The 14,448-nt window shown below is 39.8% G+C and overlaps 1 protein-coding gene across 2 annotated transcripts in view; it reads left to right on the top strand.

Moving 5' to 3' along the window:
- Window positions 1–14,448, top strand: part of ABCC9 (ATP binding cassette subfamily C member 9) — a 71,183-nt gene that overhangs the window by 32,189 nt on the left and 24,546 nt on the right. For both annotated transcript variants that reach the window (XM_071422601.1, XM_071422599.1), the window contains 8 exons: window positions 946–1,054; window positions 2,182–2,292; window positions 2,826–2,898; window positions 4,769–4,874; window positions 9,902–9,940; window positions 11,812–11,913; window positions 13,311–13,395; window positions 13,874–13,954. In XM_071422601.1, coding sequence (XP_071278702.1) covers window positions 946–1,054; window positions 2,182–2,292; window positions 2,826–2,898; window positions 4,769–4,874; window positions 9,902–9,940; window positions 11,812–11,913; window positions 13,311–13,395; window positions 13,874–13,954 — 706 coding nt within the window. The remainder of the gene's footprint in view (window positions 1–945; window positions 1,055–2,181; window positions 2,293–2,825; window positions 2,899–4,768; window positions 4,875–9,901; window positions 9,941–11,811; window positions 11,914–13,310; window positions 13,396–13,873; window positions 13,955–14,448) is intronic.

Genomic DNA, 14,448 nt, shown 5'->3' with positions numbered 1-14,448 from the left:
CCCTGTGTGCATGCTGTGCCTAGAAGCATGGAATCCCAGAATATGCTGAGATGGAAGGGACACACCAAGATCATTGAGTCCAGCTCCTGGCCCTGCACAGAACACCCCAGGAATCCTACCCTGTGCCTCAGAGCAGTATTCAAATGCTTCTTGCACTCTGTCAGCCTTGCAGCTGTGACCACTTCCCTGGGGATCCTGTTCCAGTGCCTGAACACCCTCTGGGTGAAGAAATTTTTCCTGATATGCAACCTAAATCTCCCTGACACAGCTTCATGCTGTTTCCTTGAGTCCTGTCACTGGTCACAGAGAGCAGAGATTGGTAGTTGCCTCTTCACTTCCCATCATGAAGAAACTGCAGAACTTTCCCTTTCCCTTCCCCTGAAGAGAAAGATGCAGAACTGCTGTGAGGTCTCTCCTTAGTCTCCTCTTCAGGCTGAACAAGGCAGGTGACCTCAACTGTTCTTCATATGGTTTTCCCTCCAGACCCTTCACCATCCTCATGACCTGCTTTAGACAGTCTCTAATAGCTTTAGTGTCTTTTTTCTATGATGCAAAAGCTATGCCAGGATGCACCCACTGCCCTGGCATTTCCAGAGGATGTAGGTGGGTGAATGACTTATTTCTGCACCCTGACTGCAATGGCCTGAGAAAGGCACAGAAGAGATAAGCCTGCCAAGAGGGAAACCATTCCCACGGAGCTCCCTTGGCACCCTCATGACTTGCTCTGCTCTTCATTCCCAGCTACCAGTACAATGCTTAATTATTTTCATCTGTCCTTCCACACACATAAATCTTCATTTGCCATCAGGGTGGCAGATGAAAGTATCCCATGAACTTCTTATGGAACATTTCTGATAAATCCTGCTGGCGTGACTGCACAAAAAAGGAAATGTATTCGTGGAAACCTGGGTTTATGTAACTCACTGTCCTCTGTTTTCTTTCAAGTGTACAGAAGCTGAATGAGTTTCTCCTGAGTGACGAGATTGGAGATGACAGCTGGAGAGGGGGGGACAGCTCTGTACCTTATGAATCCTGTAAGAAGCACACAGGACTTGTAAGTTCTGCTTTATGACACTAAATTTCAAAGCAGAAAGGCTGTATAGCCCCATACCAACCCTATACCAGCCAGTGGCCAAGCTGACAGAGCCTGAGAGGTTTTATTCCTAGCCTGGCTTTAATATTGACCAGTTTTGCCTCTTTTATGTCCCAGTCTCTGTGTTTTTATGATATGAAGGGTCCCCAAACACACTTAAGCATTGCTGAAGTGTCAGTAGTTAAAAAAAAAGCAACCTAAACCAACCATAATACACCAACATATTTAAATATTACTAAAATTCAAGCTTCTTTGTTTATATAGAAGGCCCAGGAGGATATCTTGTGGTTATGGGGTTTGTACTGTCTGTTGCCCATACAATCAATTTGGGCATCCTTAGGGAGGAACAATTCTTGCTTTGGGAAATTCAGAATTAAAGGTGGAAAAAAACAACACCAAACTTTGTGAAATAGGAATTAATTCCAAAATGCTCTTTCTGGAGTACTAAACATAGAGTTGATTTGAGTAAAATTTGCAGACAAAAAACTACAATGAAGATGATTTGGGAAAAGGTGTTTTTTCATTTTGACATTTTTCTAAAGCTATATATTTCAACAGATTCAAACTGACTGTACAATTTGAAATGTGACTGAAACTTGAAGACAGAAACAGAAAGAAAGGATTAGCACAAAATAAATTTTATTTTAGCTTGCCAACCTGAAACAACACCTTTCTTGTTTTTCTGGGCTAACAATGATAATAAAAGAAACAAAAATGAGATTGTTTCAACTTTTATTTTATTTGTCCTGTCCACCTTTTGTTTAGTCCTATAGAGACTGTAGATGATGGGGAGAGGGTTTGAGAGGGATGGTAGAGACGAAATTTGAGATGGTTATGCATGGGAAGCAAAAAATCCCAATATTTTCTGTGATTCAGATAAGGGTGTTTAAAACATGTAAAATGTGTGCATGACAGCGTTGTATCTGTATTATCACATATTGATCTGTGTTATCACATATCACTGGCTGCTTCTTCTGAGCTGGAATGGTGGTAGGAAAGGGAATGGATTGTTTGCTTTACAGGGCACCAGATGCTGTCTTCTCATGAGGATTCCAACTTCTCTCCTGTTTTCACTTCTCTCTGTGCAGCACACCAAGGCCATCAACAGGAGGCAGCCCCTGAGGTATCAGCTCGAGGGCTACGAGCAGCCAGCCAGGAAGCAGACACGGCCCGTGGAGATCGATGATGTGGCCATTAAGGTGGTTTGGAAAATGTTTTCCTTCATGAAAATAGGGAGCAGGTCCTCCTGCAACAGCACCCGATGGTGCCCAAGTGCTGCTGTTACTTCAAATTTTCCATAGCAAGAGCAAGTTTAATAAGTTAGCATTCTAGCAAAATTTACAGTGAGAAAAGTGAGCTTCAGACCAGTTTTTACAGTTATTTAATGTCTTCTCAGGAAACAAAGAGGTATCATGAATCTGATGTCCAAGTCTTTAGTCTCATATTTGACAGAATGAAAGTATTTGGTAAATAGAGCTCAACTCAAGATCATCCCTTTCTTGCCTTACATACATTATGTACATTTGTGTATTTATCTTTTCTTACTCACAATTTTTGGGGGTTTGGCAATCCTTACAAACTTATCTTGCTTTTATCTCTGTGTGTACAACCATACCACACCGTGTTCATTAATCACAGATTTATTTTATGAAGGTATTTTAAATGTAAATTAATAATTCTAATTTTTCCCCTCCTGTGTTTAAATATCTGATTTGTGGTAATTGTTTTGTAGGTGACCAATGGATACTTTTCATGGGGAAGTGGTTTAGCTACACTGTCCAACATAAACATTAGAATTCCAACAGGTAGGATGAAAGCACACCTTAAACATGAAATATATAATGTCAAATTATTATTTATTCCACTTCTTGAAGTTTTGAAGTGCACAAAGGTACACATTTAGAATTTTATAAGAAAAAAATAGAGTTTAAAGTGTATACAAGGTCATGAGCAGTATTGTTATATAATAATATCATTAGATAAACTTTGTGGCTTTTATATATCTATATAGTTTATATAGTTTTATAATAGCACAAACTAAGTCGAGAGTTAGAATAAATATGAAAAAATGGTTGAAAAAAATATAATTATTATTTTTAATAGAGAAATTGAATAAAAAAGAAAGAGGCAGAACTCCAGACTCATTCAAACCAAGGATACATCTAACTCAGTATTATTTTCAGCAATACTCATATATTATACTTTTCCTGCCATTTATCAACATTACAGTCTTCCAGTTCACAACTATTTTCATTCAGAAGATGGAGTTTTTCTGTCAAGAAATCCTTAATTATTTTGTTTCACAACTAATTCCTCTTTATCAGGCTGAGTTCCTGTAATTCCTTGCATCCTCAATGTCTTTGGCTAGGGATTCCACAGGTTTACAAAATGCTGGTTTGTTTTGGAATACTTGCATAGCAAGTGTGAAAAGCAGCAACTAATTTTTTTTATTATTAATAATAACAACAATAATTTTTTGTTGTTGCTGATAATGCTGTAATATTCATAACACTGTCTTCTGGCATTTCATGTTAATAAATAGTCTTATGCTCTATTTTGATCTCCTATCAAGGGCTTTGTTTTAAAATGGAATATTACTTTAGGTTGCTGTCACATGGTGATTTAGTAATCCCCAAGCCTGTATGATTTGTTTCCATGTAGCATTAAGTGTCACCAGCAGAATGTCTGTGCTCCAGGAGTTTACAGTCTGAAGCCATGGGTTCACAGGCTGGGTGAGCCAGAGTTTGCCTCCTTTGGAAGGAATAAGACCCTTGGCTCCCAACTGGAGAGAAGCTTAACTGGAAAATTTCCAGTATCTAAAGGGGGACTACAAGAAAATGGAGAGAGACTATTGACAAGAGCCTGGAGTGACAGGACAAGGGGCAATGGCTTCACACTGCCAGAGAAAAGGTTTAGATTGGATATGAGGAAGGAATTGTTCCCTGTGAGGGTGCTGAGGCCCTGGCACAGGGTGCCCAGAGAAGCTGTGGCTGCCCCATCCCTGGAAGTGTTCCAGGCCAGGCAGGATAGGGCTCTGAGCAAGCTGGGCTAGTGGAAGGTGTCCCTGCCCATGGCAGGGGAGTGGAATGAGGTGACCTGTAAGGTGCCTTCCAACCCAAACATTCTGTGAATCTATGAAATGCACTCACCAGCACAATTAGTGAGTTCAGTCAGTGTACAGGAAGATCTGAGAAGAACCATTGTCACTGCAGAGTAGGACTGGAGATAGGAAAGTGTCTCTGTGGGGGTGGAAGGGGAAGTACAGCAAAGCAGAGAAGAGCAATGGGCCTTCTTTCAGTTTATTTACTAGATTGGCCCAAATTAATTTCAGTCAATTTATTAGATTGGTCCAAATTTTCATGAAACTCCAGGCTGAATAATCACTCCCCATCATATATCGTTTGACCCTAAATAACTTTCATAAGTTCCATAAAACAAATGTTAATATAGGTAAGAGCAAAAGTCTCATTGCTTTGGAGATTAGTGTGTTACTGCAGTCCATTAATGTTTCCATAGATGAATATGTGCAATATTGCCCATTAAGTAGTGGATGCTAAAATAATTATTTAATCATTTTGGGTGCTCGACAGCTGAATCTAGCTGGGCTTTGTGAACTAGGGTATAACTGTTTCTTTTTCTTTTTAAAATGTTTTGTTGTTTTTACTATTATCATAGGTCAGATGACAATGATTGTGGGCCAAGTTGGCTGTGGCAAGTCTTCACTTCTCCTTGCTATATTGGGAGAGATGCAGACCCTGGAGGGAAAAGTTCACTGGAGCAAGTATGTTTATATAGCTATTAATTGCTGTATTCATTTAAGGAGGAGGCTGAGATTTGCTGTGAGAAATGTAAACTTCATGCCTCAGAACTGCATGTTGAGTGATTACCATCACCCAGATCCTCTCTGGAATGCATCACCTGCAAACTCAGGAGGCATTTTTCACTGTTTTATCATGTGCAGAGCAGAGTGCCTCAGGAAGGGAGAGAGGCTGGTCTGGTGATTAATATCTAATATATTGGCCTAGCAAATGACCTGGAAAGAAAGCATAGGCTATTCCTTTTATCAAATAGTCTTCAGTACTCACTATAATTGAAGGCAGCATTGTCACATCGTTCCTGTACCCACCAGTGAAAGTGTGGAGCTTCTACAGCCCAGTGGGATCTGTGGGGTGCCAGCCTAAAGGAAAGGATCTATTTCCACTCACAGCTGCAGCTACTGCTGGCAGAAAAAAAAAAAGAAAAAAAGAAAAATTACATGTGAGCAACGCTTTTCTCCTTCCCTGGTACCCACCCAAGCCTCACCTATGGAACAGTGTCACTCTTCACAGTGATACACTCAAAAACAGCCTGAGCACACCAAACACCTTAAAAGTAAAGGCTGAGCAAAAGCTGTTTCTGAAAGGAGAACTGCCCATGAGGTCAGGCCTGGGATTCAGAACCAGTGAATGAGAACTTCCCACAGAAATGAAGTGGGGCAGCAAGCACTCTTCAAGCCAAGGCAGGGCAGAGACAGTGGAAGTGATGTGCTGTAACCCCAAGACTTGTTCTTTGGTTTTAAAGATCAGTTCTGTTTCTTTAAAACTATCAAGCCAACCTCCTCTCAATTATCTTTTTGCTGACAAAAGAGGGAATTTTGTCACAGAGACAAATATTGTGTTGCCCCCTCCCTTGACTTGTAACCTCCTTTGTCATACTTTTCTTACAGCAATATGGTAAACTGGAAGTTTTTTGCTTTTCCTGTGATAGTATCCATGGCATTTTAGCTCTCTAGCTATTCTTCACTTTCTGCTATTCTAAACATATGATCTCACTGGAGTAGCAGGTACAGCTGAAGCCAAGGCTACACTAAATCTAGTTTAATTATATATGAATTTAGGCTTTGAAGGAAGAAGAAGATGTGACCTATCCCAGTTAATTTCTTTGAGACATGCAATGAAGGGTTTTATACCATAATCAGGCATTGTTTTTCTCAGTAGTTTAAAAAAAATAAAAGGAAAAAGTAGAATGTACCTTGAAATGATTCTCACAATTGTTTTGAAAGAAGTATTTGAGAAAGACTCAGATTTTTCATAGATAAAGATATGGAACCTTGGAAAGATTAGAAAAATGAGAAATCTTGGGAACATAATAGATACAGCTTATGAAATGTTTTGTAATTATGAATTGTGAAAAAAAATTAAGTTTAATATTGCTCAAAAGATAGAATCATGCTGTCAGTTGATTAACAGTCTGTACATCACCACAACACCAAGAAACTCAGGTTCTAGCCAACACCTCAGACTTTTTTCCTTGCACACTATAATTGTGATATAGCTGATGCAAACATGGTTATATTTTGCTGGTAATTTCAGACTGCCTGGCAGACAGATGAATACAGAAGGAGACTTCAGGTATTTAACTAAGTGGCTCCTGTATTTTGTAAAACCATAATAAAGGTCCTATTTACTCTTTTAAGTCCCTTTCCATGTGATTCTCCATGCATGACTAACGCAGCTACTGATCCAGGGATGAAATGCAGGCTAGGTGAATTCCTTTACAAATTCAGCTGTAACAACACAGTAATTATAAGCATGGATAAGATTGCAGCCCCAGTTGTATTGGAATGATCCTGCAAGGCATCACTGGGATTCAAATGCCCTGTTGCTGTGGAGGCTGACTGCTGTGAGAGCTGTGTGTCCTGCTGCCAGGGTTGTCACTGCCTTGGCATCCCAGGGAAATAAAGCATGGCCATGTATCTTTCTGTAAAAGATCTTGGCCAGGGCAAATCTTATGGGCTGGGTCTCAGTTTTTCCCACTTATATGAGATATGGCCCAGAAATGTGACATCCTTAGACATGGAGCTGGGTTTTTGTTTTCCTAGAGAGCAATCAGCTTGAGAGGCTTGTTAGACACTGGTGCATGGGGCTGTCTGGGTGTAGTCATTCAGCCAGCCTGTTTCAGATGAGAGTTATTTATTAATAAGTTATTTCTTAATAATTTGTGGGAATCATGCAGAGACAGGTATTCCCTTCATGCACATCAAGCCAAACAATCTTCTCAAACTGCCAAGCCAACAGGGGCTAAGTGGAAACTTTCACTTGCTATGTGTTTTTTTTCTACATTGAAATTTTTTCTGTGCAAACAGCTTGTTGCATACTAAATGAAAATCTCAGGAAACACAAGAACTGTTAAATAGATCCTCAAAAATGGCCTGTTTTGTCCTCAAGTATTCAGAAGGATGTGACAAATATTAGGAAAAGTCAGTGCTCCCCTCAGAAAGATTGCCAAGAGCAACACTCGCCCAAAGATTACAACCACAGGAGCTCACAGAAAACACTGAAGAGCATAATGAGCACTGGAGGGATAAAAAAATCATCCATACAAAAGTCAGTGGCCAAAACCAGCAGAACTACCAGTTCTGGTTGCAGGCACAAGTCTAAATTTCTCAAAACACCTGTATGGAATTTGTGTAGATGCTTGGTCCTCATCTTGCCTCAATTTCCTGCCTATATTAGCAGAGGCAATGGTTCATTCTGTGGCTACAGGGGTATCCCAGAGATTTTGTGCATCTTCCTTCTCCTCCCTCATTACTTTGTAGAATGAGGGAATCAGGGCCTGCTCAGACATGCTTTAATCTGTTTTAAAATATTATGAGTTACCATAAAAGTGTCTAAACCACAACAAGAGGTCTTTTTTACTCTTCCTAACGCCCTTGATTTTGATTGATTTTTTTTGGTGTTGTTGTTTGTTTCTTCATCTTATATATTCAAAATCCTATAAAAATGATTGATTAGTTTGGCCCTTCCTACCATTTCAGACTTGAACTTACCACACCCCATTATGGGCAATATGCATATTTTATAGTACAGCTAAAAATCAGTATAAATAGCCACATTACAATAAATAAATGAACAAGAGGAAATAAATGCTAATCCCCTCAGGCAAATAAAATACCCTTTTTAGAAATCTCAGGAGCTTCAATTTCAGCCCACTCCCATGCCCTACAATCACATCACTCTCAGATTCAGCAGAGTAATAAAGTATAAAACCAAATACTTAATCCCCTTGTTTGTGAGAGTCCCAGCTCCCTAAAGGTCTTCTCTGTGTTTATTCATGGGATTATTGGTAAATGTGGGTTCTCACAGAAATCTTATTCATAATTTGGGAGAATCAAAGTCTATTTGTCAAGCTAAGCTGGGAATGAAATTTCTAACCAAGGAAAAAGGGTTTAAGAAACAGAGCTCCTAAAATTAGTCCTTACCCGTTGAGAAAGTCTGTTTGGTTATCATGGCAAGCAGATGAAATCTGGCATGGAATTGCAAGGAGTCTTGCAAGGCTTGTGCCCAGTTTTTGTTGACTTGTAGTTCAGAAGGTGCCCCCAAACTTATACCTGAAAGCATTTTCGCTTTATCACTGCAGTGCTCTCCTAATAAAAGTTTGGAGGTCTTGAACAGAGCAAGTTTAGGGTTTCTTCTTCTTGTTTGCCTTCACCTAATTTCCAGTCCCTTTTCAATCTCTTCTTAGATTTCATCTTTTGCTTTCTTGTGACTTTTTTTCCATTGTAAAAAAGACAGGAAGCTTCTGCTAAATGAGAGACCAAGTTTTAGTGAGGGACTGTCTGTTTTGAGCCTCAGTGTGTGGCTCTCTGACACTTCTGAGACTTATGTCTCAGGTGCTCTGATGCAGCACCTTCTCTGGCAATTGGTGTATGAAGAAAACACAGACTGTGCATTTTAGGAAGCCTGAATTATCCAAGTCCTCAGAAAGCTGATGTGCAGCACAGAAAACAACGTCTCAGTTCTGGCATTTTGGGAAGATGCTTAATCCATGAGTCTGGCATTCCAAGGACTCTGCTTGCTATTAGAACTTTTATGCTCTTTCTAGACTTGGATAGCCTGCTAATGATTGCAGCTGCATTTACTGGTATCCCAACAGTCAAGCAGTCATTTCTGTCTCAACAAAAAAGTGTTTCATCTGGAGTGTTCATAGGCCTGAGAGAAGGGGATTTGTTTGTTCATGGCTTTTTTTTTTTTAAAGTCAGGAAAATAATGTTTTAGCATGAGTTTTCTACCCCCTTCCAATGCCTGTTTCTATTTACCTGGTATAATCTCTTTTAGGTTTTGCACTTTGCAGTGATGCATCCCCATGCCTGGAATGAGCATCATTGCTGGTCCAAAACCACTTTCCCTGCCATTCCGGGCTCTTGGCACTGTTGAAAAGTCAATTAACAAAAAGAGGGAACTGCAAAATCATTAGTGTCATTGCTAATATTTGAATGTTCTTCAGAATCTATTTCTTAAGAATATGATCCTTAAGAAGTGGAGGATGACAAGGAAAACCTACATGTTGTAGGGCTGTGCACAGCTTTATGCAGCCTTAGTGCTACAAAGAGATTCAAAATCTGTTCTGATTCTACAGTGTAGCTGCAAAGCTCATCTTTACTCCAGGGGAAATTTGACATCAGTTATCAACTTCTGCAGGCCACTGGCAGAACTGTGTGGAGAAGCTAACTTATTGCTTGCCATGCAATATTAATATTTTAATTGTTAATAGGTTTTATGATACAATTTTAATTTTAAATACATTTTCTAACAACATAATTTGCCTATTTAGCCACTATGCCTTGTAGATACGAAACTGTCACATTTCAAGAAGTATTATGGTTTTGCTTACACCTTGTTTGTTTTCCCTTCAAGAACATAAAAACCCAGACTTATGTTGAGTTCTTAAAGTATGTCATTAACTCCAGGTTCACTGTGTGTAAAACTAGCACAAAATGTTATTCTTTATATTTCCTGCTTACTAAATGTCATTTACCATAACTTACAGTGTAAATGAAACTGAACCTTCTTTTGAAGCATCCAGAAGGTATTATTTATTTTCTAGTGTATCATAAAACAATCATTAATTTCTTCAGAATTTCCCCAAATCCTCGTCTTTGTGCTCTTAAGCCATCTCCATGTTTCCTTACCATGTTGATAATTGTTTCCTGTGGGATTAATTGATAGACTGTGCAAATCCAGTGGATCCCACACTTCTCCAGCCAGTGAACCACTACCTCTGTCTCTTTGTCTGAAAGATGCTCAGCTCCCATCTGACCACAGTGGGAGTTCAGTGTGCTCCTTGCTATGCAAGGCAGAATCCCTAGGTATGAGGCATCATTAGGTGTCCCCTCCCACATGTTCTTGAGTATTCTGTCCAGCACTGTGTTCCCCATGGTGCCTAACCTGGGATGGGATGGAGCAGGGCACAGAGGGAGCTAGATCAGCTCCAGCTGAAGCCAAGCAGGGACTCTACCCCTGGCTCCAGGTTTAAAAGAAGGACAAGCTCCACTAAAAGTATGTCGTAAATGAGAGAGAAGTAGTGGCACACAGAGCTGTGGTTGGGAGCCACACCATGATTTGCTGCCCCATAATCTTGAGGATGTATTTCATACGAGTGCATATGAATGGCTAAAACTCCTGGAAGTTTTGGGATATTGCTGACAGCTTCTAACCAGCTGTTTCTCCTGCCTTAGCACCCCTCTCTCAATAGGAAATCCTACATGCTTACAAATGAAGCTAAGCAAATGTTTTGGTGGAAGCAATACCATCAAAGAGACAAAGCAAAGGAACCTCATTGTGGCCGTCCAGAACCAGCATGGAGACTAAAGAAAAGATGGAGAGAGACTCTTTACAAGGGCCTGGAGTGACAGGACAAGGGGAATAGCTTCACACTGACAGAGAGCAGATTTAGATTGGATATTAGAAAAAAATTCTTTATTGTATGTGTAGTAAGGCCCTAGCATAGACTGCTCAGAAGCTGTGGCTGCCCATCCCTGGAAACTGTGGCTGCCCCATCCCTGGAAGCATTCAAGGCCAGGTTGGATGGAGCTCTGAGCAAGCTGGGCTAGTGGAAGATGTCTCAGCCCATGGAAGGGGTTGGAACAAGATGATCTTTAAGGTCCCTTCCAATGCAGGCCATTCCATGATTCTATAAGTGTTCAGATCCATGAGCTGGTACCAGTTCACATCTCCTTCCTCACATCACCTTGGGCAGCTCAGAAAAATTTCTGAAAGTACCTGACCATTTTTGCTGCTGTACCTTGGAAAAACAGACAGAAGTAAAGAACATTCATGCCCCTATAGACAAATGTCAATAGGCATTTAGACACATTTAAGGTACGTCTAATAAATCCTTGGGAGGCTACCCCTGATTTCTTCCCAATCTGGATTAAACTGCCCTCTTTTCCAATATCATTGAGGATCTAATAAACTGAAAGGAAAAAAAGTATTCACTGAGAAAAAAGTATTTATATGTTTGGCCACATAAAATAATCTCACACTTCAGAAAGCAGCAAGTGTGCCAATGCCATTTGAACAGTGCTTTTTCTCTTTGTGTTTTCATGTTAGAGAAAATAATGCCAAATAACTATTCCTGTGAGAATTTAATATTTCTAGTATAATTTATAATTTGCTTTTGTATTTGAATTGCAATTACTAGATTGAGGTAGGTACCAGCTTTTTATAGTAGAATAAAGTGCAACCCAGAGTGTAGATTTTGCCATCAGGGGAGAGAGTGGGTGCTGTTCTAACAAAAGCATTGAATTTAAAATTCTTCCCTTCTTTTTGTTTTGCTAATGCATTTCCCTGTGTTTTTCTGAATGCACATTCATGAAATTAACTTTAAAAAACCTGATTATCAGACATTTTATAGGGTGAGAGCTTTGTTTATTACTAAAACTCTGTGTCTGTCTGCAGTAGGAACAGGTACTCCGTGGCTTACGCAGCTCAGAAGCCATGGCTGCTCAATGCCACCGTGGAGGAGAACATCATCTTTGGCAGCCCCTTTAATAAGCAGAGGTAAATATCCACCTCCTTGCAAAAACACCTGGCAGCTCCATTTAAACAGGCTTTTTGGCATCTTCTGGAGGATGTTTGTAGATTCTGGAAAATATCAATCAGTGCATGCTAAACCTGTGGTGCATTTAGCTGACCTGACTCCGAGGAAGGTTTCTGGTTTAAGCCAGGATGCTCCTCTAACCAGAGCACATGTCCAAGATGTTTGTGAGAAATCCCACAGTGGCAGTGGCTCTCCATAGAATATAGCCGAAGCCATATGTGTCATTTCCAAGGTGAGATAAATCCCATCTCTGGAGACTACTTATGCAATTTTCTTTTGTTTAATGGAGCCCAAGGTTGCCAAAGGACTCTGAAAACAGGGATTCTAGGCATGTTTCCACTGAGTTTATGTGCTAATCTTGCTGTGATCAAGTTACTGGAGCAGCCACTTTCCAAAAACAACATTTATGAAGATGTGGTGCCTCCAGGGAATGGCCTTAATTCTTCCTTTAGAAATACAGGAGAAGGAAGTGTGAAAGCTGAGGAGCTGTGTGTGAAAGCTGAGGAGCACAGCTTCTATTGTGCCTACCCAGCACCTGCTTCTTCCAGCCTTTTAAAAGGTCAATTAAGAAATGTGGAAAAAGTGACTGGACTTAAGGAAAACAAATTGCTGATGTTTTCAAAGGCAACACTCGCTCTGTTTTCAGTTACTGAAAATACACCCAGTTGCTCTCAGTCTGTGCTGTGTTAAGATGTATGACTCCATTCTGGCTTGATAAAACCTAACCATGACCAAATGCATCGAAATCCAGAAAAGCACCAAAATTTCAGGGATCAGATTCTTCAGCCACTGCATCCATCAGCTTGTTTCACTAGCTTCAAAGGGGCAAGGCTGAATTTCAGCACTCATATAGTCTGATCCCAGCTGCTCATCAGCAGATCACCTGCTACAGACCCAGAAATCTCACCAAAAAATTTCAAAATTTTGCAAGTGGTTTGCTAGTTCTGGTAAGACCAGAAGCACTGTAAGGATCCTTTGTCCTGTAACATCACTCCAAAGAAAATGAAGAGGCACTTAAAGGGGGAGAATAAAAACTCAATGGAAAATATCTTCAAACACTCTGGAGTCCAACCAAACAACTCCATGATAGGGAGGAATGTATTCAATAATTTACATAATTAAAAAGCAGTCTTGCCAATAAAGGCTTCTAATAAAGATGTAATTTTTTTACAATGCTTCATTTACTCTAGGATGCTCTAGGATTATTTCTCAATAGTCATTTTGCCCTACTTATTTTTACAATTACCCAGCCATCACAGAGCAATAAAAACTTTGTGGTGACATCTACCTGGAGGTTTTTGTGTTAGCAGAGTGAGTGGCTGGGTAAACAATTGCAATGACCACGTTGTTTTTCCAGGTACAAAGCTGTTACAGATGCCTGTTCTCTGCAGCCTGATATTGACTTACTGCCATTTGGTGACCAGACAGAAATTGGAGAAAGGGTAAATAGTGTGAATGCTTTAATCTCTGCTTGGCCTTTATATTAAGAAGACACTCCCTTATGTTACTCAGACAGTTCTAGTCTGTATTGGGCTGCCAGACAGGTAAATAATTGTAATTCACCAAGGGTTACTACCCAAAGATTTGAAGTCTCTTCAGTTTCTTCAGCTATTTCTCAAATGGGATTTCTTGACCAAAGTCTCCCATATTTTGCTTGCAGAATTTGATGCTGGTATTGATTACATTTTCAATCTAAAAAGCCTACTGTGCTCAGAGCAGCTCTTCATAATTTACACTTGCCCATGAATAATAACTTTTCTTCTGATATTATATGAGGACTATTCTTGTTTATCAATAGAATCAGCATTTTAATGAAGTTTTTTATTTACTATAAACTCTATAATTGTAAAAAATCACATTTCCAGGCCTGTTATAATGTTTATTCAAAGATGCCTATTTCTGATCCATTTGAATAATTAGGGGATTAATTTAAGTGGAGGCCAACGACAGAGAATCTGTGTAGCTCGAGCACTCTACCAGAACACCAACATTGTCTTCTTGGTAAGATTTTTCTTTTTCACATGGAGTATGCAAAGTTAGTAATAAAACTGTAATTCCATATATTTAGTTTATATTTAGAAGACCTATGGGGACCTGTATTCAACTCTAAAACCAAACTATAGAGAGGCAGCATCAAAACATCCTGGGAGACTGATGAAGGTGGGAATTTCTGCACAGATTTACACTGGAAGAGTGGAACAGATTGTCTTAACTCCTTGCTTTCAGTGGTGACCTACTATCAGCACAGTCCCAGAGAAATCAGCAGGATTGCTGATAAGGAGCCATAATGAACAGTCTGAGGGCTCAGCACTCTCCTGCAGAGTCCTGTGGAGTTGGACAGCCTTTCCCTTCTCTGATAATACTTTCAAGGCATATTAGGAATTTCAGGAGGTTCATGAAGAGGCTGTTTGAGCCTTTTCAAAATTAAGGAGAGACTTGAAGAAAAAGTGTTTACATATTGACATCCTCCTTATCTGAATGTTGCCTTATTTCCA

The sequence above is a fragment of the Agelaius tricolor genome, unplaced genomic scaffold, assembly GCF_023055355.1.
Source record: "Agelaius tricolor isolate 1412-34295 unplaced genomic scaffold, bAgeTri1.0.p SCAF_3, whole genome shotgun sequence".
In the NCBI taxonomy this organism is placed as follows: domain Eukaryota; kingdom Metazoa; phylum Chordata; class Aves; order Passeriformes; family Icteridae; genus Agelaius; species Agelaius tricolor.
This window is presented reverse-complemented; position numbering and strand designations above follow the sequence as displayed.